Here is a 26,004-nt window from a genome sequence, read left to right on the forward strand (position 1 = left end):
CAACGCGGCCATTACAACGCATACCATTACAACGCATAGCGCTTTGAGGTGCTAACCACAGTGGTACATGCTGCTGTGCAGTGGAGGGCCCTTTGCAAAGGTTGACTGGTCACCTTTCTGTAGCTTATTGCTATATTTGCTAAACTGGTACTAATGAGGTGCAACCAATGCCCAAACAGTGTTAACAAGTGCAAAAACGACAAAATAATGAATATCACACAATGTGCTGTAAATGCTACATAATTTGTCTTGTCATGCCAAATAATTTACTCAACCCTGCTGCATAATTTGACCGTCCCCTGCCACATAATTCCAGTGGCCCGGACTATACCATGCGCGTGTTCTGCACGATATACACTGGCTGTGTACTGTTTTAGGCCATTTTCGATAAACACTGTGATTGTAGACAGTAATCCGTGCTCTGCACTCCACGCAGTGCTTGTAATCAGTGCCTATAGACTGTAGAACATACGCTGTACCCTGTACTGTAGAGTTACAATAACAGACACACTGTAGCTTCACGGCGTCCTGTTTCTGCAATCTGGTTTCTGTAGTCTGCATTTCTGCTACATTTGGTTGTATTTGTTAATCTCCGCCTCCCTCGCCCTGTCCTCCCCTCTCTATGAATACCTTATGTACACACGTGCTGATTGGCTGCAGATACAGAGCCCTGCTCCAATCATCCTCTACCATACAGCAAACACACACAGGCACCGAGAGGCGGCTGCTCTACAGAAGCAAAGCACCGCTCGGCCGCCGCCTCCACTCACCTCTGCACACAGGGGATGTGTTCTGACGCCTCCTCCCCCAGGCACAGGAGAGGAAATGCCTTCGGAAAGCAGGGCCACTCTGGCAGCCTAACACACAGGGCTGCATTAAAAGACGCTCTCTGCTAATGGACAGAGTGGCTGCTGTGTGTAGCTGGTCCCCAGGGCAGCGGCCCTCGAAGGCCATGCAGCAAACTACCATAGCCACAGACACAGTTACAGCCTTTTACTGGTGCTGGGTATTGTATTACAGGGCCACAACCATGCATCCGGCCATGTGCAGGTGCTGATTGCTCAAAGGCCACCACCCTGTCACTTGCCATGTACACATGCTGACTGCTCTGTGACCAAACCACAGCCCTGTCTCTTGCCATTTACACATGCTGAATGCTGAATTACCCAGCCACGACCCTGTCGCTTAGCATATACGCACGCTGACTGCTGTATTACCAAGCCCCAACCCTGTCCCTAGCCACGTACACAGGCGGATGGCTCTATGACCAAGCCAAGACCCTGTCTCTTGGCATGTATGCACGCTGGCTGCTCTAAGACCAAGCCAAGACCCTGTCTCTTGGCATGTACGCACGCTGGCTGCTCTATGACCAAGCCAAGACCCTGTCTTTTGGCATGTAGGCACGCTGGCTGCTCTATGACCAAGCCAAGACCCTGTCTCTTGGCATGTATGCACGCTGGCTGCTCTATGACCAAGCCAAGACCCTGTCTCTTGGCATGTATGCACGCTGGCTGCTCTATGACCAAGCCAAGATCCTGTCTCTTGGCATGTGTATGCACGCTGGCTGCTCTATGACCAAGCCAAGACCCTGTCTCTTGGCATGTATGCACGCTGGCTGCTCTATGACCGAGCCACGACCCTGTATCTTGGCATGTACGTACGCTGGCTGCTCTATGACCAAGCCAAGACCCTGTCTCTTGACATGTATGCACGCTGGCTGCTCTATGACCAAGCCAAGAACCTGTTTCTTGGCATGTACGCACACTGACTGCTCTATGACCGAGCCACGACCCTGTATCTTGGCATGTACGTACGCTGGCTGCTCTATGACCAAGCCACGATCCTGTATCTTGGCATGTACGCACGCTGACTGCTGTATTACCAAGCCACGACCCTGTATCTTGGCATGTACACACGCTGACTGCTCCTTGACCAAGCCACAGCCCTGTCTCTTGCTTTGTACACATGCTGACTGCTGTATTACCAAGCCCGCACCTGTCTCTTGGCATGTACACACGCTGACTGCTTTATTACCAAGCCATGACCCTGTATCTTGGCATGTATGCACGCTGACTGGTCTATGACCGAGCCACAACGCTGTATCTTGGCATGTATGCATGCTAACTGCTCTATGACCGAGCCACGACCCTTTATCTTGGCATGTACGCACACTGACTGCTCTATGACAGAGCCACAACCCTGTATCTTTGCATGTACACACGCTGACTTCTCTATGACCGGGCCACGACCCTGTATCTTGGCATGTACACGCGCTGACTGCTCTATGACAGAGCCACGACCCTGTATCTTGGCATGTACGCACGCTGAGTACTCTATGACCAAGCCACGACCCTGTACATTGGCTTATACATACGCTGACTGCTCTATGACTAAGCCATGACCCTGTCTCTTGGCATGTATGTACGCTGACTGTTCTACGACCGAACCACGACCCTGTATTTAGGCATGCTGACTGGTCTATGACCAAGCCAAGAACCTGTCTCTTACATGTACATACATTGACTGCTGTATTACCAAGCCACGACCCTGTATCTTGGCATGTACGTACGCTGACTGCTCTATGACCAAGCCACTGCCCTGTCTCTTGCCTTGCACACATGCTGACTGCTGTATTACCAAGCCCCGATCCTCTATTTTGGCATGTACGTACGCTAACTGCTCTATGACTGAGCCATGATCCTGTATTATGGCATGTACGCACACTAACTTCCTTATGACCGAGCCACGACCCTGTATCTTGGCATGTACGTACGCTGACTGCTCTATAACCGAGCCACAACCCTGTATCTTGGCATGTACAGATGCTGACTGCTGTATTACCAAGCCCCAACCCTCTCTCTTGGCATGTACACACTGACTGCTGTATTACCCAGCCATGACCCTGTATCTTGGCATGTACGCATGCTGACTGCTCTATGACCGAGCCAAGACTGTATCTTGGCATGTACGCATGCTGACTGCTCTGTGACCAAACCACAGCCCTGTCTCTTGCCTTACACACATGCTGACTGCTGTATTACCAAGCCCCGACCCTGAATCTTGGCATGTACACACGCTGACTGCTGTATTCGAAAGCCATGACCCTGTATTGTGGCATGTACGCACGTTGACTGCTGTATTACCAAGCCATGACCCTGTCTCTAGCCACGTACACAGGCGGATGGCTCTATGACCAAGCCGCGACCCTGTCTCATGCCACGTATGCACGCTGACTGCTCTATGACTACCACCCTGTCTTGTGCCATGTACACATACTGACTTCTGTATTATCATGCCACATCCCTGTCTTTTGGCATGTACACACGCTGACTACTGTATTACCAAGCCATGACCCTGTGTTTTGGCATGTATGTACGCTGACTGCTCTATGACAAAGGCACGACCCTGTATCTTGGCATGTACGCACGCTGGCTGCTGTATTACCAACCCAAAACCCTGTATCTTGGCATGTATGCACGCTGACTGCTCTATGACCAATCCATGACCCTATATCTTGGCATGTTTGCACGCTGACTGCTCTATAACCGAGCCACGACCCTGTATCTTGCCAAGTACTCACAATGACTGCTGTATTACCAAGCCACTACCTTGTCTCTTGGCATGTACACATGCTGACTGCTCTGTGACCAAACCACAACCCTGTCTCTAGCCAGGTACACAGGTTGATGGCTCTATGACCAAGCCACTAGCCTGACTTATGCCATGTACCCACGCTGACTGCTCTGTGACCAAATCACGGCCCTGTCTCTTGCTATGTACACACGCTGACTCCTCTATGACCAAGCCACTACCCTATCTCTTGCCATGTACACACACTGACGGCTCTATGAGCAAGCCAGAACCCTGTCTCTTGCCACGTACACATGCTGACTACTCTATGACCAAACCCTGACCCTGTCTTTTGCCATGTACACAGGCTGACTGCTCTATGACAAAGCCATGGCCCTGTCTCAAGGCACATACACACGTAGACTGCCCGATGACCAAGGCCCAACTCGTTTTCTTGACCTGTCTCGTACCATGTATGCTCACTGACTGGTCTATGACCAAGTCACGCCCATGTTTAATGCCATGACCAAGCCAAAACACTGTTTCTTGCCATACAATGAATAGGTAGATGTGGCCTAGTAATCGAACATCCAGAACATATATTATAGGCATTAACGTATCAGAATGCGACCTGTAGTGTACATTGGTGCTCACATGGTATCTACACCCTGCTACCTTATGGTGTATAAAGATCAAAGAATTGAAAGTTCTTAATCCTTGAAGTAGAACGCAATAATTACGAAGCACACAAACGCTTAAGTCCAGTACATAAGAGTCCATGGGCTATTAAGTGGCAGACGTTTCGAACAAAGTTATTCCAACTTCAGTCAATAACTTCACATTTAACTTGATTGCACATCAAAGGGCAGCAAACACTTTTCGTCACACAGCGACATTTTCAAGGCTCTAAATCAAACCTCGTGTGTAGACTAAACCGTATCTATGAACTAAACTCCCGTAGATTAGTATAAAGTTTAAAGTCTCCCGGTAGTAAATACATGATCAAAGATGGGATCATCTGAAGCAGTGTGTGCCAGGTTTGATACAAGCAAAATCCAGATGGATGTGAATAGTTTGGTAAGTGAGCGAATTTGTGCACAGAAGCTTGTTACAAACAAAGTGTAGTTTATAGATACGGTATCATTGCCTTGTTTCTTGCCATGTACACACACTGATTACTGTATTTTCATATTACAAAAAGGATGGGACTGGGAGCAATTAAAGGTCCAGCACCCATGCTCCCAGTATGCATGCAAAAAGATGGTAGCTGTTCCTATAGACTAAAAGTGAAAGACGTGGTTGGAATGTATTATGATTGGGAACATCTTCCTTATCGGAAGGTAGTGGTGCCCTCAATCACCTGAATGGATGTCAGGCTTCATCATAGGGCTTTGCTCCTCGTGGAACCGGCGCTGCAATACCCACGGGCCCCGCAAGAGGGCTCTTTGGCAGAGATCTTCTCTTTTTGTCGTTATGATGAGTGAGGGAATGTGGAGGTGGGGTAGTATGTATACTGAGATGTGATTTAAAACTAACTAAGGGGCACCGGTAGGTTTTAATCGATGGTTCCCTGGGCAGGGCTAAAAACAATACTGTGAGTGTTGTCAGTGGGATATTATGAACAGTGACAATCACACGGTGTGTCTAGTGTCTACTCAGATTGACATGTTTCACGTCTGTGTGGTCCAGGAGGGATTCATGGCGTTTCATCAGGACCTTAAAAATCAACTGGTAGGGAGGAGGCATTACTGTCCATTTAGTTCCCTGTTTCAATATTAAAATAATCATGTGGAAGAATGGACACTTGTAGCTTCATAACCGTTGGTTAGAATGGATCACCCTCATAAACGCTATGTTTTTAGATTGCGTGTATATCTGTTCTCCGCCCCACATTAGCGTTACGGCATTTTCATTGGATGTCCAATATCGTGCTATATGCCAGCCTCATCCAGAGGCAACCTCTGGTTTTGATAGCAGTGTCCAGAGAATGAGGGGCACCCCCAGAGAAAGAGGTGAAAAAGTTGAAAAAATTTAAAAACGAGCCTCTCCAAGCGAAACTTTAATATAAAAAAAGGAGGGGTTCTTTTATTAAAAAATTGTTGGTGGGTACAATTGTAGATCAGGTTACTGGATCTTATTCTACCACTTAATTGATACTGTCGACATGTTTCTGCTCCTTATTGCCCAGCCGGGTCTGTGGAGCATTCGTCAGGACAAACAAACAAAGAGTTACTTACACTACTTGTGCAGTATTCATAAGTGTCATGTTCAAACACTTAGTTTCTAGCTTTCTCTCAATTCCTGTGTTGAGAGGGTTTCGTACTTCAGCAGGGAGCGGGGCTACTATGTAGCGCTGAGCCGCGTGTGGGAAGATTGCTGTGTCTAATGCTGTCTCTGCCTCTTTCTTCAGGACCGACAAATAAAATAAAATATCCCTACACCAAAGCGGGATATGGTTTTAAAGGTGATCTCCAGAGATAAGCACATTTTGTTATACCTATGTGTAGGATCTTCAGCTAGATCTCGATTTCCAACCTAAAGGATAACCAAATAGTACAAGGAAAGGGGTTCACATGTATGTGATACACATCGCAAACATTTAAAGAAAGACCATTAAGGACACTTTCCTCAAAACCAATACACTCTATGCCACTGCACTCTACCCCAATGCACTCTACACCACTGCACTCTTCACCACTATACTCTACACCATTGCACTCTATGTCACTTTACTCTGCAACACTCTATGCCACTAAACGATACATTAATGCACTCTATGCCATTCCACTCTACACCACTGCACTCTACAACACTCTACTCAGCAACGCTGCCCTCTCTACCACTGAACTCTACCCCGCTCTACTCTGTGCGATTGCACTCTATGCCACTGCACTCTACTCTGCACCACTGTACTCTACGCCACTCTACTGCATTATATGCCAATGCAGCCTATGTCATTGCAATCTAAACTTTACGCCACTACCCTCTTCGCCACTCTCTTCTACTGTGCACCACTTCACTCTACACCTCTCTACTCTACTCCACTGTAGTCTATGCCAGTGCACCTTGCCCCACTCTACTATGCATAACTGCACTTTTCACCACTGCAATCTACACCACTCCAGTCTAGGCCAATCCACTCTATTCTGCACCATACCACTCTAATGCCACTCTACTCAGCAACACTGGACTATATCTCTGCACTCTACGCCAGTGCACTCTATGTCACTACTGTATGCCACTGCACTCTACTCTGCACCACTCCACTCCACTCTACGCCATTTTACTCTACTCTAAAACAATCAACTCTATGTCACTCCACTCGATGCCACTGCACTCTATACCACTCTACTCTGCACCACTCTGCTGTATGCCACTACTCTTTGCCACTGCACTCTACCCTACACCTCTCCACTATACCCTGTGCCACTTGACTCCACGCACCTTCACCTTATGCCACTACACTCTTAGCCACTCTACTCCACCCGACGCAACTCCACTCTACACTCCTGCACGCTGTACCACTGCACTGTATGATGTGCCACTCTACTCTGCACTACACTACTCTATGCCTCTACGCTCTACACCACGCTACTGCATTCTATGCCAATGCACTCAACACCACTTTACTCAAAAACAATTTCCTGTATGCCACTGTACTCTATGCCAACTACTCTGCACCACTGCACTCTAGGCCCCTATACTTTACTCTGCAACACTCTACATCACTGCACTCTGCTGCACTGTATGTTACACCATGCTACACCAGTGCGCTCTGTGTCACTGCACTAAATGCCACTCCATTCTGCTCTGCACCACTGTACTCTATACCACTGCACTTTACACAACTACATTCTATGTCTCTGCACTCTACTCTGCACCACTCAACTCTACACTAGTGCACTCAATGCCACTACACTCTGCACAACTGTATTCTGCACCACTCTATGGTACACCTCTGCACTTGACCGTTCACCACTCCAATCTATGTCACTTCACCCTGCTCTGAAACAATCTACTATATGCCACTGCACTCTACACGACTGCACTCTAAGTCACTGCACTCTACGCCACTGAGATCTACTCTGCACCACTCTACTCTATGCACTCACTGCACTCTAGGCCACTCTACTCCACGTCACTGCACTCTATGCCAATGCACTCTACACACTTTACTGAAAACCAATGCACTCTACTCCACTCCACTTTACGCCACTTCATTCTAGGCCACTCTGCTACGCTCGAGGACACTACACTCTATGCCACTTCACTCTATGTTCCTCTACTCTACTCTATGACACTCTACTCCTCTCTATGTCATTCCACTCTACAACTCTCTGCTCCACTCTACAGCACTACTTCACTCAACTATGCTCTATGCAACTCCCTCTACGCCACTCAACCACTTTTCTCCACTCTACTCCACGACACACTACTCCACTCTTCTCCATTCCACTACTGCACCCTATGCCACTCCACCTCCCTCTATGCCACTCCACTCTACTGTACACCACTGTACTCTACAACAGCCTACTTCACGTTAATGCCATTTCACTTTCCCACACTACGCCATTCTATGCCACTCTGCTCTAAACAATCTATTCTGCTCTAGGCCACTCTACTCCACAACACTCTACTCCACTCTACGCAACACTTTTTACTCCAGTCTGCTCTATGCCACTTCACTCTATGACACTCTACTCCACTCTGACACTCTACTCTATGCCCTTACACTCTATGACACTCTATTCCCTCCACAACACTCTATACCACTTCACTCCATGCCACTCCATAACAGCTCTACTCTATCCCATTCCACTTTACTTCCCTTTATGAAGTCCACCCCACGTCACTCTCCTTTACTTTAGCCATGCTGAACAGTAGCCACACTGATGTAAAACATGGCTAAAACATATTTGCAGAGCAAATAGCTCTTGCATAGGCGAGACCTATAAGCTTAGCCAAAGATTGCTTATATATGCCTTCCCCCCCCCCCCCACCACATCCTGCTTTCTTTATGTCTTGTCGAGCATCACCAGAATTTGACCGCATACAGGGCAGCGGCTTCATTGTTTTTTGTCAGATGAAATTGGGGATGCTCCACATGGCACTGCTGGTTTGCCCTTCCATGGCATCATTCTGCTTTAGTCACCTTGTGCTGTGGCTGCAAAGTGGCATATCTTCCAGGTGGCCACAATGAGGTCGGGTGGGCTGGAGAGGTGCTGGTACTTTTGGTTTTATTACTGACATGCGCTTCATGTGGGAAGAGTCTAGGAGAGCAGCAGGGCACTCTCCTTTTTGACAAACCCTGTACTTGCAGGATATGCTCAGGTGAGCAGTAAGAGTTTTCCAGACGAGCGCAGATGTATTAACTCTGTTACCTCATAATTGGTCATATAAGGGATGGATGGATGGAGATGTTTGCCGCCCATTCTAAAAATGAATATTTGAGGAGATACTTTGGAGCCTGTGGGATCTCTCTCTCTCTCTCTCTCTCTCTCTCTCTCTCTCTCTCTCTCTCTCTCTCTCTCTCTCTCTCTCTCTCTATATATATATGTTCCCTGTTGTTCTTTGGTAAAAGCAGCAACTTGTGTGGATATATATATATATATATATATATATATATGAAACAGCAAAATCCCAACTGCTCTGGACGCAGTTTACAGCGGGCGCAGACCTTAAAAGCAATCCCTCGATCAGAACAGATGAGCCAGCACAACAAAGATATTTAGTTGTGGCATATATATATATATATAATATATATCTCTACTACTATTAAAAAGAGAGAACACAAACCTTTTGGCAAGGTAAACTCGGGAACCACAGCGCCAATCCACACACCCGATACATTGTAGAAATTGTCAGGGTGTGCAGATGGACATAGGCTATAAAAATTAAAAATAAAACGTACATTTAAAAATATAACTTTTTTAAAAAAGAAGTGCCCTGAAAGTAGCGTCGGCCGCGACGCTGCTCTGGCCGTGACGTAGCGCTGACGTAGCGCTGGCGACGTGCGTGATGACGAGGAGGAGAGACATGGAGCTGCGGTGAAGTGAGCATGGAGCTGCGGTGAAGTGAGGAGCGCGGGCGCGTCATTGTGAAGAGGAGCGGCGGTGAAGTGAAGATCGCGGGAAGGCAGCTCAGGTAAAGTAAATGCTCATTGAAATCAGGGTGGGAGGGAGTCGGGCCGGGAGGGGGGCGGGAGCGGGTGTGCACAGAGGGACAGGCGGGAGGAGTGGGGGCGGTAGGGAGTGGGGGCGGGAGGGGGTCGGGCGGGAGCGGGTGTACTGCCCCCAGCCCCTTTCTGCCCCAGGCAACGCTGGGGCGGGCTGCTAGTATACATATATATATATATATGGAACAAGCTGCACCTCTACCTCCGTACTGCACCCTCCCTGGCGAACTTCAGAAAGAGACTCAAGTCCTGGCTGTTCAAACAGTATTTGTCTAGCACAGCACTGTCACCCCCAGGGGTATCTGGGCGCTGATGAAGCGGTGTCTCGGTCGAACAACCAGGACTTGAGTCTCTTTCTGAAGTTCGCCAGGGAGGGTGCAGTACGGAGGTAGAGGTGCAGCTTGTTCCATGGGTTGGCGGTGATGTAGGAGAAGGAATGGCCACCACTGCAGATGTGGCGGGTGCAGGGAATCTGTGCGAGGGCTACAGATGATGAACAAAGGTGTCTAGAAGGCTGATGGCGACTCAGTCGATGTTTGAGGTAGGATGGTCTTTGGTCATGGAGGGCTTTGTAGGAGTGCGTGAGGATCTTGAACTGGCATCTCTTCTGGATTGGGCGCCAGTGGAGGTTTCTGAGATGGGGTGATGTGGTACCAGTTAGGGAGGTCCAGGATAAGTCTGGCTGCGACATTCTGTATGGTCTGGAGTCTTTTGTGAAGCTGAGAGGAGATCCCAGCAGAGAGAGCGTTACCATAGTCGAGGCAGCTGGTAATGAGGGTGGCGAGTGTGTCTTTCTGGTGTCGACAGGGATCCATCTGAAGATTCTGTGGAGCATGCAAAGTATGTGGAAGCAGGAGGAGGCGATAGCGTTGACTGTCGTGGATGATCTCTAGGTTGTGTGCATGGACTGTTGGTGTGAGAGTGGGTCCAAGTTCGGCTGGCCACCAGCTTTGGTCCCAGATGCAGATGAAGTTTCTGAAGAATAGTACTTCTGTCTTGTCGGAGTTGAGTCTGAGACAGCTGTCAGTAGGCTTCATTGGTTATGGCATTGGAGAAGTTGGGTCTGACATTGAAGGGCTCCTCGGTGAGCGAGATGATAAGTGGAGCGTCGTGCGCGTAGGAAATTATGTTGGGGCCATGGGATCTGACGATGTCTGCGAGGGGGGTCATGTAGGTATTGAATAGGGAGGTGCCGAGAGAAAATCCTTGATTTTCTTGGGTGCTGAGGTGAAGGGAGGCAGCCGGATGATGTGTGTGTTCTTTAAGGTAAGGAGGTGATCTACTTGAGGATGTCTTTCTGTATGCTGATGTTGTGGAGTGTGCTGTGGAAGATGGTGTCAAAAGCCGTGGTTGGCCTAGAAGCCTGATAGTGAGGCATCCAGAAGGTGGGTTTGTTCCAGGAATTTGGTTAGCAGTGGGTTAATGGCTTTCTCCAGTCCTTTGGCTGGGTAGGGATGTAGGAAAATCAGTCAATAGGTTTTCAGGTCAGTGGAGTTGGGGGTGGGTTTCTTTAGGAGGGGACTGACCTCTGCATGTTTCCATTTGTCTGGGAATGTTGCTGTGGAGATGGAGGTGTTAATGATGCTGGTGAGTTCCGTTTGGGTTTGCACCAAGGTTGAAGAGGTAGTGGGGGCAGGGATCATTGGGTGCCCCTGAGTGTATGGAAGATGATGGCTGTGGTGGTCAGGGTGGAGAGAGGAGACCAGGTGATAATTGTTTGGCCAGTGTTCGCTAATTGGTTGAGGTTGATGAGGTTAAGGATGGTGGGTTCGGATATCTCTCCTGAACACCGAAGTGAAACTCCTTGCGACAGTCCTGGCAATGCGACTGCGGTCGGTGATACCTGACCTGATACACTTAGATCAGACCGGCTTTCTACCCGATAGGGCCACTAAATTTAACCTTAGACGCACACACAATTGGCTGCAAGAGGTGAAAGACAGAGGCCCCGCACTGGTTTCTCTCCCTCGATGCAGAGAAAGCCTTTGATGCGGTTCATTGGCCATTTTTGGAGGGGGTATTGGAAAAATTTGGCTTTGGCCCCAAATTTCAGACCTGGGTTCGGCTCCTCTACACTGAGCCACGAGCCAGAGTACGGGTGAATGGAAGCCTATCTCGGGAACTCCAGATCCAGAGAGGGACTCGACAGGGCTGCCCTCTATCGCCCCTCTTGTTTACACTCACCATCGAAGTCCTGGCGTCCCGGGTTCGACAGAACCCCACAATCAGCGGATTTAGAATAACAAACAGGGATCTGGCCCAGGAGAAGTTGTCCCTTTACGCGGACGATGTCCTCCTCTACATCACTAACCCGGTGACAACCATCCCGGAGCTCTTTCTTGAATTGGAAGCATATGGCCAACACTCTGGTTACACAATTAATTGGCATAAATCAAACCTATACGACCCTGGGGGCGGTAACCACTGGACAATGTTGCCACGACAATTAATCACTACTACGGAAGGTTTTCAATACTTAGGGATATATATCACCCTTAATAAGACACTCTCGCTCCAGAAAAACATAGAAAGGGTCTCGCTGAACTCTGCCGCAGACATGGAGAGATGGAAACGCCTGCCACTTACACTCTTAGGTCGAGCGGCCATGTATAAAATGATTGTTCTTCCCAAATACTTATACGCCCTACAAAATGAATATTATCCCCTCCCGGAGGCGCTACTGCGTAAACTCCACTCAGATCTTCGGACCTTTCTCTGGCTAGGAAAACAACCTAGAATAGCACTGACTACGCTCCAAAGACACCAGTATAGCGGCGGAATCTCGCTCCTGAACCTAGAAGCCTACTATTGGGCGGAACACATGATCCCAATTAATGAATGGTTACACACACAGGCGGACCATCCCACATATACATTAGAACGGCATAAACTGTCCTCCCACAACTTATTGCACTACCTATATGGAGGCCCCACAAAACGATTACTTCTTCCGGCGACTCTGATAACACTACAGGCCTGGAATAAGGCCATGAAACGCACAGGCTGGGATAGGACTCCCACCCGACTGACACCACTGTGGCACTGTGTATGGCTACATGAACTACACAAACTCAGGGGTTTCAAACGATGGGATGACATCGGAATTTCCACTATTGGCGATGTGATAGCCAAGGGGGATCTGAAATCCTTCCAAGCCATGAGAGCCGAATTTGGACTCCAACACTCACAGATTTTTAAGTATACCCAGTTCCGCCATGCTTGGAAGGCACAAAATATACACCTGTCGGGGTTATCGGAATATGCACCTTTGGAGGGAAGGCTCTGACAGGAACAGATTCAGGGGAAAGCGGTCTCACTCACCTACAAAACATTAACCAACAACATGCTGGGGGACCTAGAGAAGCTTAGAAGTACTTGGGAGAGCGAGGTAGGGGTACTTCAGGACTTAGATTGGGATATGGTGTTAATGCATCCCCGAGAGGTGGCGATTAAATCCAGACTCCGCCTCATTCAATACAATGTGCTACACAGAACCTATTATGACAGGGTACGTCTATATAAGATGGGGAAAATAGACAACGACAGATGCCTTAGATGTCACAGGGCGGGCGGAGATTTCTATCATGTACTATGGTCATGTGGGGTAATTCAAACTTACTGGACCCTCATTTTTTCGGAACTACAGGAGATACTGGAGGTACCACTTACACAGGAGCCCATGCTGGCTTTACTAGGGATGTCCAATGATGCGGATCTGCCGCGCCCTCTCATGACCTTTCTGGTTTTAGCCTTGGTGGTGGCCAAGAGGGACATAGCGAGGCAGTGGGGGTCACTGATCCCCCCCGGACTTGAAGGATTGGAGAACTGGGCTAGACCTATACATGGCGGCGGAGAGAGTGACCTACAAATCCAGAGGGTGCCCTAGGAAGTTCCGAAAGATTTGGTCTAGATGGAGGCACTATCATGGACTCAATGGAGGGTTGGGGGATGGTTGAGCCCATTCTTCATCTACCAGTTTACGTGGGTGACGGCGGGAGGGACGGGGAAGAGAAACTGAGAGAAGCCTGTTCATCGATCGGAAATTTCTTTTTTCAACTGTATAATGTGACACATACCCTCTGTTTGCGATTGTGGGGAGGCGGGCCCGGGAATAGAGGGATGAATGTTGCTAAATGTATGACTGTATTGTTGAGTTTTACACAAAATGCAAATAAATATGTTTTTTAAAAAAAAAGGATGGTGGGTTCGGGTCGAATTTGCTGTATATGGTGGCAATCTTGTTGTGGAAGTAGTCTGAGAGGTTGTCGCAGAGCTCTTGTAGGGGTGGATGATGTTCTCTATGGCGATCTGATGGGAGAATTCCTTGATTATTGTGACAAGTTCTTAGTGCGGTTGGCTGCTGTGTCATTGGGGGCAGTGATGGCTGCTTTCTTGGCTTCCTTAATGTGCTGGTGATAGTTGCCTGTTGCTGACTTGTAGGGGGATCTGTTGGCGCGATTCTTGGTGATGCACCACTTTTTCTCTAGTTGGTAGCAGTTGTGCTTGGTGGACCTGAGCTCTGGGGTGTATCAGCTGGCTTGTCTTGTGGTTTTGTGGTCTTTGGTAGGTTTCAAAGGTGAAACCCTGTTGGCACACTTTGTGATCCAGTTGTAGAAATTCTGGACGGCCTGGTCGAGGTTTGTTGAGGCTTTGGGTTGGGTGGGGTGAGGGCCTGGGTCCACTGAGATCTGGTGACCTTGCTACAGCTGTGGTGGGAGGAGGTGTGGTGCTTAGTAATGGTGTGCTGGGCATGGAGATGGTAAAGATTACAATGGCATTTTCTATCCAGGTGAGTTCTGTGGTGTGGCTGAATGTAATCCTGTTGCTGGAGGTGAAAATGGGGTTGAGTGTGTGACCAGCTTTGTGCGTAGGTTCAGTGACCAGTTAAGTGAGGCCAATGTTGTTCAGGTTCTCTAGGAAGGCAATGGAGTTGGTGTCATTGGGGTAATAGATATGGAAATTGAGGTCGCCAAGCACGACGCAGTGGTGGGAGTCGATGGCTAGAGGGGCAAAGAGGTTGAAGAAGGAGTCGCAGAAAGCTGGTCAGGGTCTTGGGGGGTCTGTAGGCGATTGAGCCCCTTATTGTGGTCTTTGCATCTTTCTGTAGTTGGAAGTTGAGGTATTCCATGAGAGGCGTGGGGTCATCGTTGGTGATAGCGAATCTGATTGTTTCCTTGAAGATGACGGCAATGCCTCTGCCTTGTTTGTTGGTGCGGTCTCGGTGGATCAATTTGTAGTCTTCAGGGGTGGTGGTGGTTTTGTCAAGGTTTGAAGAGGGGTTGAGCCATGTCTCTGTGATGAAGGCGTCGTCCGTGGAGAGAGTAGTGATGGTGTCACAGATTTCCGTGGTATATTTGCAGAGGTAGCAGGCGTTGAGCGGGATACATTGGAGCAGGTCTGGGTTGTTTGCGATCTTCTTGGAAAGGGTGGTGTGGGATCCTTTGTCTGTTGTGATGCAAGAGAATCAGCAATGACGGCAGGTGAAGGGCCCTTTGGTTGAACAAGGTGTGGCAGAGAAGCAACTGATGTTTCAGTAACCAGGGCCCAGGTCCAGGAGTTCCTTGGCGGTGTATCGGAGGGTGGCCGGAGGACAAAAGGTCCTGAAGCAGGGTGCTGTCCAGGCACGGATAGGCACAGGCAGGCTTGTCTTTGGCGCAGCACGGAGGAACAGACGCCTCCATAAGTAGTCCTGCAAGTAGGTGGGGCAGAGCGGGAGGCGGGAGAACGGGTGACAAACGGTAGGAACAGATAGAGCAGGAACCGGCAGTGACGGGCAACAAACGGTAGGAACGGATAGAGCAGGAACGGGCAGTGAAAAAAAAACAACAGCGCAGCTGGACAAGGATAAACCACAGTCAAATGAAATACCAGCATAAAAGCAGGTTAAAATACAAAAATGACTGATAACCCATGATCACAAGGCAAATCAATAGGGGGAGGCAATGGGCGGACAGCAGGCTCGAACAGGAGGCTGTGGGGCTGGGAACCGAATCCTGGTCTTGAGGAGTTAGGCAGGGGGAGCGGCCCAGAGACCGGGGGTCAATGGGCTACTAGTGGAGCCGTGCAGTGGACTTCGTAAGTAGTCCCGGTTGGTGTGAGGGGCAGAGTGGGAGGCGGGAGATTGGGTGAAAAAAGACAGAGAGAGTGGGAAATGGCAGTGAGAAAACAAACACCAGTGCAACTGGACAAAGGAAACCACAAACAAATGAAATTCCAGCATTAGAGCAAATTAAAATACAAAAAAAAGACATGGGAAAAGAAAACTCAAGATGGCAAGGCAAATAATTAGTGGTAGGCAGTGAGCGGATTGTAGGTTCGAACAGGAGGCTGTGGGACTGGGAACCGAGTCCCGGTCACGAGGAAACATCTTCATTTTTGGTAGGTGCTGTTGCATTCTAAGAACAAGATGGGGAGAAAAGGGCAAAAGACATGAGAAGAGAAAACATATATCTTCCTTCTCGTCTGGTGGTGATGGGGACCTGCTGAAATCATCAGATCTTGGTGATCTCGATTGATATCTCCTGGTGGTCCTGCTCCTATCTCGGCTTCGCAGGTGCAGGTGGCTACTCAGAAGAAAATGTTGGAGAGGGAGAAAAGATCCAGAAAAAGGGTAATCTGGTTCTCCTTGTGAACATTCGACAAGCCCAGATTCAGCAGCCCCTAGCACTTCTGCTATGGGAAAATATGTAAGCAGAGAAGCAATCCCACAATTCCTTGACCAAATTAGAGAAAATCTGAGATGTGACCCTGCAGCAAAGGATCTGGAAGGCCTTTTTCTGTAATATAACCAACAATCCCTAATTGTGATGCCAATTCATAAGGCAAAAGATTTGATTTCTAGGCAATTGATGGAGGTGCAACAATCTAAGGGGAATGCCTCCTTCTCTGGCAGAAATTAAAGAGCCTTACATACTTGAGATATGCAGAGCACCTACATTGCCATGCCTATTAACTTTTGTGAAACATTACAGAATAGTGTAGGAGGTTGACTTGCATTGTGTGGTTGGGTCAAATATTCTCTCCTCTACAGAATGAGTGGGGGGAATATATGATTTATTATACATTTAGCATTCAGATGTCAGTTGTCCTGGTTGATTTTGTCTGGGTAAGTCTCATATTGAAATGAATCTGAGTAATGGGTAGGGGGTACGAAGAGATAAGGCTTCATTTACATACTGGTAATTACATTAGGCCGAGTTATTCCCTCCCTTTACTTCATTACCTCACTCTCTCTCGCCCTGTTCTCCAGGCCACCTGATTTGTCTGTGGCTTATTATTTACAGGATGTGGTAAAAGGGGAGGGGCATATATGCAAAAGGATGCTTGCTCGTTGGTTGTGTCTGAGCGACATGGCTGCCTCATATTGTAATGAACTAAAGCAAGAGGACTCAGTGTAATGTAATTATTGTTAAGTAATTGAAACAATCATTAAACTGGGCCTCACAGGCCTACTTGAATGCCTGGAGAGGAGACAATACTCTCAAGGCAAGAAGATTCTAGTGCGGGTCTCAACACATGGAACTCCCTACACTGGTGTGCTTCACATAGAAGTGATTAAGGTCCTGAGTGCAAGGTGTGGGTGGTAGCATAGATGCTGATGTCATTGATGAGGGTGTGCTTTGAAGACCAGCCTGAGAATTAAAAATGGCCCTGTATACTCTGAAGGCTAACCTGCTTGATGGTGCTGGAGGAAGGTGAGGGCAAATCACAGAATAGTGAAAAAGAGTGAATGGCTAGCGTGATTAGTTTACACAAGATGATGGAGGGAGCACTGAAACTTTTCAGACACTCACCTCCAGTCACAGATCTGGGATGAATCCATCATTGTTCTTTAGCTCACTTCGCCACCTCAGTTCAGACCCAGCTATATGCAAATCAGTCTTGACCCTGTGTCTCATGGGAACAGTCCACCCCGAACTGCCTAGTCAGGTCTTCCCTGAACTGGAAAGAAGCATCCTGGGACCAGTTTCTGGGTAACACCCTTCATCAGCCAGGTTAGCTTGAATCCAGTCCCAAAGTGAGCAAGGGACGACATCTGGGCATACCCTGCCAACTTAAGGCGAACAAAGCAAACACAAGGAAATGATGGACGGAGCGCCGAAACTTTTCAGACACTCACCTTCAGTCACAGATCTGGGTCGAATCCATCATCATTCTTTAGCTCGCTTCGTCACCTTAGTTCAGACCCCGCTATATGCAACTGCCTTGACCCTGTGCCTCATGGGAACAGTCCAGCCTGAACTGCCAAGCCAGCTCTTCCCTGAACCGGAAACAAGCATCCTGGGACCGGTTTCTGGGTCTTTGTCACCCCGAGTGGGATGGTAATGCCCAGACGTGGGTCCCGCGCTTTACATACCACTGGAGTCCAGTCCAGGGAGGACCTGACCTGGCAGTTCAGGCTGGACTGTTCCCATTGGACACAGGGTCAAGACTGATTTGCATATGGGTGGGTTAAAACTGGAATGGCATGGTGAGCAAAAAAAACGATGGATTTAGGCCCAGATCTCAGTACTGGGGTGAATGTATGACATTGTTCTGCATTCTGTCCATCAATTGTTGTATTAGCGTGATTAGTTTCTCAAGGTGTAAATAACTAATATAGGGAGCCTATGTTTGCATTGATATAAGAAGTCTTCAATGCTCCACTTTTTGCATGTTCCTTCTCCCTCTTCTCTGTGCTTTTCTAATGCGTTAATAGTTGTACTAGACGGCCCCGAATATTCCAATTACACTTTAATATTGACAAAACAAGTCACATTTAATAAGATACTAAAATATCTGCTGGACTGTAATAAGTTATTACAGTTGAGTTGTGACTACTCTGTGCCTGGTACTAGAGCCAGCAGAAGTGTGAAAGGCAAGTCACTGAGCCGAATTAAGCCTGCTTTTTAAACAATAAAAGAGATAACCACCTAGTTGGATCTTTATGCTGATTTGTTTTACTTCTGAAGAAATGTTTGGTCCTTAGTTGTTAAGGTGGCATTGTTGTGAGTTTATTTAGTGCGGGCTTGGAGTTTTTTACAAGAGATTTAGAACCTATCTGTATGTTACCACAAACCCTTAACAACAGCAGGAATGAGCAAAACGAAATTATTTAAAAGGTGCCATGGAAGAGCTAAATTATGTGATCAGGTGTTAGTGGATTAAAACCCCTGTGCACCATGTGTAATAAGAATATTTCAAGTAATCTGGGAGATCCCTGTACTTAAAAAAGAATTCAGCTTTAGGCTTCCTTCTGGTATGTTACCTTATAACGTAGGGGTGAATCGATATATACTTATATTTTGCATATATTAATCTTTCTGCTGCTTATCAATTTAATTTCAGACAAAAATTCTTCTGGGTGAATTGTATCTATTTATATAAGGGCAGTGGTAAAAGTGTGGGGGACCTGAGGGGCACTACGTGCCCATACTTTTTTAGATTCAGAAAATTAGTTCCCCTACTTTGTGTAAAAAGTTGGCCGGCCCGGGACAGTTATTTCTGACACTTGAAATGCTTCAGCTGAAGTGTAAGCCAGGAAGTGCCTTGTGCTGCAAAACCGAGGCAGGGGCAGAGAGCTAAGCAAACCTTCTTGCCAGGGTGCTGCTGCCTGAAAGAAATGTAAATGTGCGCAACTGGTTAATTTGCAAATGTAGAGGGTGCCTGGAAGCCGTATTGGCTTTAATGGATGGAATCACTGGAAACTTCCTAATGACACAGATTTATTCTTTCTGAGGGTTATTGTAAGTGAGCTGCCAGCTAACCTGTCATGTGTGTGCTTCTAAAAGAATGTTATAAAAACAATTTGCACTATGTACAGTCTGGGTATTACTAAAATCTATATTTGATACTTTTTTATCTTATACCTTTTTGCTTATTTTGTAGCAGTTAATCCTTTATTGTGGGTAATGCCTGTTTAAAATAATGACTTGCATAGTCACAGTGCTTTGTGTCACAGACTGGGTCCTTGTAGCACTAAACATACACAAGTCACTATTCTCTACTGCACCAACCAGGATTTGACCCCTTCGCTGCGGCGGGAATTCTGCCGCAGCGCTAAGGGGGCGGGGGGGTCGAGCGGCGCTCGCATGCTCGTGACGGAGCCGCTCCGTCACGAGCCGCGGTTGAGCTGTGCTCGTGACGGAGCGGTTCCGTCACGAACGTGCCCGCCCAATAGAACGCTCGGCGCAGGCGCGAAATTCGCGCCGCGCAGGCGCGCCGAGCGGGCCATGACGGAACCGCTCCGTCATGAGCACAGCACAACCGAGGCTCATGACGGAGCGGCTCCGTCATGAGCATAGAACGGGTTAAGTCTGTGGCTCTTTGGTGCATTTCATTAAATAATAGTGTTCATGATGTCTGATTGGGCATTTTCCACTTATTAACATAACTTGCATTTAATTTTCATGTAAGCTGTTTCTTATTATAATTGTAGTTACCAGTAGGTGAAACACCGAAAAAAGTTACAAAATATTTTGGTTTTTTTTTAGACACCTCTTTAACCCCACCCCCACACTTACTCACCTAGCCCCACTACTGCACAGCATCACAGTTCCCATATTTTTCTGTATGCACTTCGATCACTGTATAATAGTACTATTCATCCTCTTTATGCTTGTTTGACCTTATCAGTGACGACGTCACCTAGTCTCCTTTGGCGCATGTTATCAGTGATACTGCTCATCACTGGTGTTTCAACGTCACATGATAAAAGTCACCATAAAAGCACCTGGAAGGGTGAAGACTGGTGACAGAATGAATGTACTGATTATTTATGTGTACACTTAAATCCTCTCATCCGGAAGTGGTGTTACAATGACACCGGTGGGGATGCGAACCGTCCAAAAGGAAAGAAATTATTGTCTCTCCTTGTTCCGAAACGAGGTTGGTTGCGATCTTCCTGACTATGGGCTCCTGGTTCTACTATCTATGTATTTACACGCTGGAGAAACTTCCCCCTCCCTGGTCCCCATCAGTACTTCCCTCCCTGCTGATAGACATACGGTGTGTATCGGTCCATAAATAGACTGACCCTCCTCGGCCACGCCTCCTGCCCCCGGGGTCGCTTCCCATTGGACAGGGAAGCGGGACTCGCGCGCCTCCCGCCACGCGCACAAATACCCCAGTCTTTCGCCTACCCCCGCCTCCTCTTGCTACGTCACCGGTTCCCCCCCGTCCAACCTGGAAGCTGCGCGCGCCCTCTGTCGCGAGCGGACCCGGGCTTGCGCGCGCGCGCCCCCGCGCGCTGCTGAACGGGGGACTCGGGCGGGCGAGCGCTCCAGCTGTGTGGAGGGGAGGAGCGGAGGCGCACGTGGGGAGGAGCGAGCGAGGCGTATCTGCACCTCATTCACGGTGCAAACCGTTAGCAACGCTAACAGGCACTCGCTGATGACAGAGCTGCACTCTGGGGAGGTAAACATGCGTGTGAGTGTCGCTCCTGAAGGGTCTGAGAGTGGCAGTCACTTTCCACGGTCGTGTGTTCGCACTGCTGGGTATTGACGGGGCGACCACACGCCCGAGGGAATGGCAGTCCTCCCCTCTCGCACCATAAGACTGACAGTGACACCCCTCTAATCAAACTGACGTAGTCCCTGCTTGAGGGCTAAAACACGCTACTTTCCTCTTCATTTTTATATTTTTTCCGTTTTATACAGAGTGCGATTGGAGCGCTCTATGTTAGTACCGGTTACATTACACATGGACACATGCGTTTTTGGTAGGCACGGGGAAATTAAATGATTTGTCCAGGATCACAGGATGGCGAGCCGAAGCCGAGACTCGATCCTGGTTCCTTAGTTCCAAAGTTGGCAGCTTCTGCCGTTACGCCACATCCTTTCCCCACATCCGCTTCTGGGCCTGGTACCCTTCTCACAAAACTGACTGAGCTCGTACTCAGAGATATTACAGGGCTAGTCTGTCGCTCTAACCCATCAGAAAACTGTTAGCTCTACAAGCCTCCTCTGAGAGGTTACAAGCCACTGCCCACCTCGCCAGAAAGATTCCCTGCTATCACTTAATCATGGGGCTACAGCGGTGACTCATAGGAGGAGGGGTGCAGATGCGAGAGTGTCTGTATTGTCAGGGGATTTGGCGTGTCGACCCTGAGTGCGGTATAAAGTAATCCATATGAGTGGGTCAGGTCTCCCAGTCCCCTAACGGAGGTTGGTTCCGTCCGTGCAGGAATGTTGCTTAGGTGAGTTGTTTTTCGCAAGAAGCTCTAGCCCTTGGAAGTAGATGGTCAGATCTGTCAGTCCCACGAAGGATGCGCGAGGTCGTTGATCTATTATTACATATGCTCTAATAGCGCCACCCTACTCTCATTGGACGATTCCTCACGAGAACCGGAAATCCCCGCCGCCCTAGGACGTGCTGACTGCACCTAAAGCGCTATCATGCTTTACAAGTGAAGTTAAGCGCTATACAAGGACCACTTGCCATAACATAAACCTAACAGACCCCACTCAAAAGCCCAACATCCCCTGAATTGGCTAACATTTCGATCATTCATAGTTGCACACCTTTCCAACATGCCTGATATCTTCCCACAAAAGATGAATGTTTACACCAACGGATCTGACACACGTGACTCGCACCCCCTCGGACTCCGACGCCCCGCCAACAGGCCCCGACGCCCATGCTCACCCCCAACAGATCTGGCAGCCCACCCCCTCACACACTATTCACCAAAAGATCCGAAAGGTCAGTGCACCCCCTTGCACTGACCCAGAGGCCCCGAACACTGGAATGACAGGGTTCCGTTCTCACTCCCCCCAAAAAATCACTACTCCCCCGCCCCATGCCCCCGCAGGACTTAGAGAGCCACTACTTTCCCTCCCACGGCTTGTGCATTTAAGATGTGTGTAGTAGGGGGCGGGGTGCTCATACCTAAGCGCCTCTTCCCTCAAACACACTTTCTAAGAAATGAACGAAGAGAATTGTGTGCGAGTGTGTGGGGGGGGGGGGGGGTGGCTTCGGCAATAGGGTGAAACTGAGATGTCTCAGGGCGCTATGCTTCTGTGAGGAGCGGAGTTTGGATTGCCACATTTTCAGAGGATAAGGTAGTAGGTGGGAGGGGTGAATGTTAAAATGCCGGTGGAAGGATGACACGGGTCTGGGGGCTGGTGTGGTGGAGGGCTGACACGGTACAGCCGGCTGGCTGAGGCCAGATGTGCCGCTGGGGGGAGAGTTGTGGGCGAGCAGCGAGCTGAGGCGCTGCTGAGCGGCAGAAATGCGGGTCTGGTGTGTAGTTGCAGTGGGCATCCCTTCTCAGGGTAGCTGTTCTGGTGCTGGCTGTGGTACTCTGTGGCTAACGTGGTTCTTGGAAGGGGTGGGGGCAGATGTGATGAGACACATACAGCGTGAGTGCAGGCGTGACGTGGAGGAGGCTGTTGAGGTTCTGTGCCAGATGTGTTGGTCGGGAAGGACGTTTTGGGAGGGTGTGTGTTGGGGGGAGGGGGGGGGGTATTAGCTTGCTTTGGGGACAGATGTGACCGAGCAGATATTGTGATATCGTAGGGAGCGTGTACGGGTAAATGCAATGTGATGGGGGCCCAGTGCAGGCGTACCGTAAAATGTTTGCCCTCACGAATATTCATCCGCCTGGGGCTTACTGTGGACCCCCTGATGGGTTAGGGGCCTGAATATCGGTTGGGGCCCCGCTGCTCTGCAGGGGCCCGAGTGCAGATGTGTGGGTCTGTGGGAGTGCTGGGGAGCGCGAAGGCGTTGAGAGACGGGTTGCGAAGGCGGTTGTGGGGTGCGTGGGAAGGAGAGCTAAAGGTGATGCTGTGTGAGGCAGATGTGCTGAGCCGATTGGAATTGTGTGTGGGTGAAAAGGCTGGCGTGTGTCTGTGTTTGGGAATAACAAGCGGGGAGGGGGGAAGAGGCCACGTTCCACTGTGTGTGCCTGTGGGAGTTTTTGGGGTACGGACCTGTTGTGTCGTCCTGAGAGGTGATGCACATGTGTACATGAATCCCGTGTTCCTGAGTGAGTTTTGGTGGTGTTGCTGGGTGACAAGGCATTAAGTTTGCCGTATGCGTGTTTGTGTAAGGAGGGTTTGGTGCAGATGTGCCTGTGTTTGCTTGGGCGTGAAATCTGTATGTACGTGGGTGTGGGTGTGTGTATATATATATATATATATATATATATATATCTATATATATATCATGAATGTATAGTGTTTCTCTATGTGAGCAAGGTCACAGGGTGAACGAAACGTTATGGCATTAAGAAAAGGGTAAATACATTAATATCGCAAGACAAGAGGAGTTTGTGCTCTGTTTTCGGGTCCGTGAAGGACAAGGAAGGCGAGGGCGACTTTGGAAACCAATATATATATATATATATATATATATATATATATATATATATATATATATATATATATATATATATATATATATACATACACACATACTTGTAAGGGTGCAAGGGAGAGTGAGGACTGGTGTGCCTGTCAGCCTGTCAGGTGAGGTGTGCATGGGTGTGAACGTAGGGACCTGTGTGTGGCAGGACAGATCTGCTTGTAGGGATACGTGTGCGCACATGGAGCGTGTGCACGGGTGAGTGATTCCCGAGTGTGCGCCTGTGCATGTGCGTGACAGAGCCCTTGTGCGGGGACAGACGGGCATGCCGGCGTTTGTGCGTCCGATGAGTAGCTATTAGGGCTGGCGTGTGTGCGCGCTTGAGCGGCGGGGGCCAGAGTATGTATGTGTGCGAGTGGTCGTGGGAAGGGTAGTGACATGCCTGTGTGGAGGGAGGGGATGCGTGTGTGACTGGAGCTACTGGCTGATGGACCTATGCGTGTGTGCACGCGAGTGTGAGGAGGGAGGTGTTGCTCTTGTGTGTCCGTGTGCGTGAGCGTTAGGAGGGAAAAGGTGGTGATGGGCCGCTCCGAGGATGCCCGGCTTCTGCGCCAAATCCGCCGGAGCGCCGAGGGGTGGGGAGCTTAGATACTCACGGTTGTGGCATGAAAAGGATCCCGGGGAGAGGAGCGCGGCCGCCTCCTGCAGCACATCCGCCTGCCCTGGGGGTCCGTGTCCGCCCGGCGCCCCGATGGTCCTCCCGGGCGGGGAGCGGAGGCTAGCAGCGCCGGGGAGCGGAGGGCAGCAGCACCGGGAGGAGGAGGAGGCAGCATCGGCAGCGCGCCTGCGCGCGCCCGCCGCCCCCACTCACTTTCCAAAGCAGCCACTGCAGCTCCTGCGCTCCGGCACACGTCAACCAGCATCCAGGCGAGGCGTGCACACACGAGCAAGGAGCGTGCGTGCACACTGGAGCGCTGGAGGACTGTGCATGCACACAGGAAAGTGCACACACTTCAGAGAGACGATGTCAAAAGTGTGCACAAAGGCAGGCAGTTCTGAGCAGTAAACAGCGTCCACGCGCGAGCAAAGAGCATGCAAACATAAGTAACGTGCATAACACACCGAATGCACACCTTCCAAAGAGAGAGCATGTGGAGTGTGCACACACCAAAGTGAGCATGCATAGACAGGCGAGGGGAATGCGTGCACGCGAGCTCAGCGACCGTGCCTGCACCAAAGTGAGTGCACACCTTCCAAAGAGATGACGTCAAGAATGAGCACATAACGAAGGTAGCTTCCATGCACAGGCGACCTGAGTGCGTGCACACGAGACCAGTGAGTGTGTCTGCACCAAGTTTGCACGTATCTCACGAGACCATGCGCACAAGGACAGAGAGCTATCCATAGGCTAGCATAGAATGCATATATACTCCAGGAAGAGTGCACACGCACTCCAAGAAGATCTCAAAAGTGCACCGTTAACAATAGGAAGAGACCGCACACGTGCACAGGAGCAGCGAATGGGCACACACCCACCAGAGTACATACTACTCTCTGGTATGTCAAATCCCGATGAAGGGTACCTCAGGAGAGTTCACTTACTGAAATGCGAATGCACCCTACGGAGTGAGACACCGGTGACATGATTTTAAGTGTGTGATAACAGGAGAGCAAACACTTTTTCGGGAGTGTGCACACAACTAAATGGACGTGCTCAGTTTTTCACATGAGCTCACACGAGGCATTCCCCCTACTTCCACTTGACCATCCAGAGGAAGGCATGCACACATTTCAGCAGTGGCACACAGGAGTAGGGAGGCTGCACACGCGTAAAGGAGCGCACACCCACTCGTGGCATACACGAAAGAGCTCGAATCCCAATGCGGGCGAGCACCAACACATACGCCCCCCCCCCCCTTCATAGGACCATGCATCCTGCGGGTAAGGCAAAGATCGGTGTCCAGTGTAACACTGAG

At 49.3% G+C, this 26,004-nt stretch overlaps 1 protein-coding gene across 1 annotated transcript in view; it reads right to left on the reverse strand.

The window, feature by feature from the left end:
* RGS19 (regulator of G protein signaling 19) overlaps nt 1-24,868 on the reverse strand; it is a 284,177-nt gene extending 259,309 nt beyond the window's left edge. The window contains exon 1 of the mRNA XM_086932792.1: nt 24,685-24,868. Coding sequence (XP_086788918.1) covers nt 24,685-24,861 — 177 coding nt within the window. The 5' untranslated portion in view covers nt 24,862-24,868. The remainder of the gene's footprint in view (nt 1-24,684) is intronic.
* Nucleotides 24,869-26,004: the final 1,136 nt, after the last annotated feature.

Source organism: Lissotriton vulgaris, chromosome 7, assembly GCF_964263255.1.
Source record: "Lissotriton vulgaris chromosome 7, aLisVul1.2, whole genome shotgun sequence".
NCBI lineage: Eukaryota > Metazoa > Chordata > Amphibia > Caudata > Salamandridae > Lissotriton > Lissotriton vulgaris.